Raw genomic sequence first — 1,747 nt, 5'->3', positions numbered from 1 at the left:
ATTGACATTTGACAGACATATTTTTGGATTTTATATCATTGTTCTAGACAAATAATAAAAATAATATTATTTATGATTATTATTGGAAGACATGTCCATCGACAGTAAGTACCATTTTTATCTAAAAGAACAACTGCAATTTTCAGACATCTAAATTATAATATTATTTAAAAAAAAAAAAATAATAATTAATATGTATTATACTGTAAGTATTTTTATACCATAAATGGATATGCAGTTTTAATGGTAAATAATTATGAAAACTAATATAAAATAACACACCATTGTAATTAACGTATCGACAGGCCCCCGCTTCCGAATTTCTTTCAAAAATGGAAACATTTGTGATCTGTGAAAATTGTTTATCGACTATTAAGTTATAATATATTAAGTATAATTTTATGGTTTTGTAAATGCAATAATAACCAGAATAAAATTTTTTTATTTTTTGAAAGTAAAAATGATGAGTGTCCAGTATCTATATATTATTATAAAAATGATGGAATCTCCAGAAATGTTTTTCATTTACGGGCTTGTTCTTGGGGACCAACATATACGAATATTCATAGGCGGAAATCCATTAGAATTTCTGGGGGGGCTTAACTAAAATAAAAACTACATTCAAATAATTTGATAGATATCGAAAAACAAAGAAACACATTGTGTCGCATATTTTGTTGAATTGAATCTGAAAGCATTTTAACAGCCTATAAGTTCACATAAATACAACAAAAAAAGACCATTAAAAGAATAAAGTTTATTAAAATTATTGTAACACAATTGTTCTATTTTTTCTTGCAAATTTGTTGATTATGGAGTCATTGTCAATATGCTTTACAATATCCTTTTCAATATTAAGTATTGAAATTGTGTTGAAACGATTTTGAAGCATAGATGTTCTTAACCATGTTTTTAAGCGTCTCATTGCCGAAAAAGAACGCTCACATGTTGATGAACTAATTGGAAGAGTGATCGCCACTTGCAACAATTTGTACACATTTGGGTAGACTTGCTTTGAGACATATTTTTTTATATCTTCAAGTTTAAAATCATTTTTATCGCATGAACTTTTAATACAATTTTTGGCAACTGTCATTTCTGATCTTAAATCTTGTTTAGATATGTCCAACAAGTCCTGAAAATATTTTTTGGAGTAAATCAATTTATTTAAATGTATATCATGCATATTATTCAAATAGTATATACCTGATAATGGTCTTTTAAAACATTTGGTGATTCGTGTGTTAGATTATTTTGTTTTTTATTTACATTAAAAATATCATAATATGTAGTACTTTTAGACATTTTATTATTTATTATTATTTTATTATTAAGGCTCACCAACGGTTAAAGAACATTTTAAAAATACGAGATATAAAAATATAAAATAATTACGGAGTAGCCACTATTAAAACAGATTAACACACTAGGTATAGCGGCGACGGCGGCGGCGGCGGACTTGTTTACAATGCGACGCGTGTTACTTCGTGCGGGACTATGCTGCGGACTGGTAACTGACGGTTTAGTTTTTCTGATATATATAGATGCGAGATAATGCTCTCGATTGTTCTCGAATAATCTTAAAGATATTATGACGTTATCGATTATATAATGTTTCTCGAAGGTTCTCGATAAGCACTAACGTACGAGAACATTCGCGAATAAGTACTGTACAATTAGTAAATATATATATCATATATTTTCACATAAAGACGACAAAATTTTGGGGGGGCTATTACAATATTTG

At 27.9% G+C, this 1,747-nt stretch overlaps 1 protein-coding gene across 1 annotated transcript; it reads right to left on the bottom strand.

Moving 5' to 3' along the window:
* Window positions 1–735: 735 nt before the first annotated feature.
* Window positions 736–1,747, bottom strand: LOC111037431. Its single transcript, XM_022320001.1, has 2 exons — window positions 1,207–1,747; window positions 736–1,135 (listed from the first exon to the last, which is right to left on the bottom strand). The coding sequence occupies exons 1-2, from the start codon at window positions 1,303–1,305 to the stop codon at window positions 767–769; spliced, it is 468 nt and encodes a 155-aa protein (XP_022175693.1). The 5' UTR covers window positions 1,306–1,747; the 3' UTR covers window positions 736–766.

The sequence above is a fragment of the Myzus persicae genome, unplaced genomic scaffold, assembly GCF_001856785.1.
Source record: "Myzus persicae strain clone G006 unplaced genomic scaffold, MPER_G0061.0, whole genome shotgun sequence".
Taxonomy (NCBI): Eukaryota; Metazoa; Arthropoda; class Insecta; order Hemiptera; family Aphididae; genus Myzus; species Myzus persicae.
The sequence above is the reverse complement of the archived record's forward strand: the minus strand, read 5'-3'. Positions and strand labels throughout refer to the sequence as shown.

What these genes read in the sequence shown, in the direction of transcription:
- LOC111037431 (XM_022320001.1), bottom strand. Translation starts at nt 1,305, where the DNA reads ATGTCTAAAAGTACTACATATTATGATATTTTTAATGTAAATAAAAAA. An exon ending in TTTTAAAAGACCATTATCAG is followed by an intron (nt 1,136 to 1,206) that starts GTATATACTATT and finishes AAATATTTTCAG; the next exon opens with GACTTGTTGGACATATCTAA.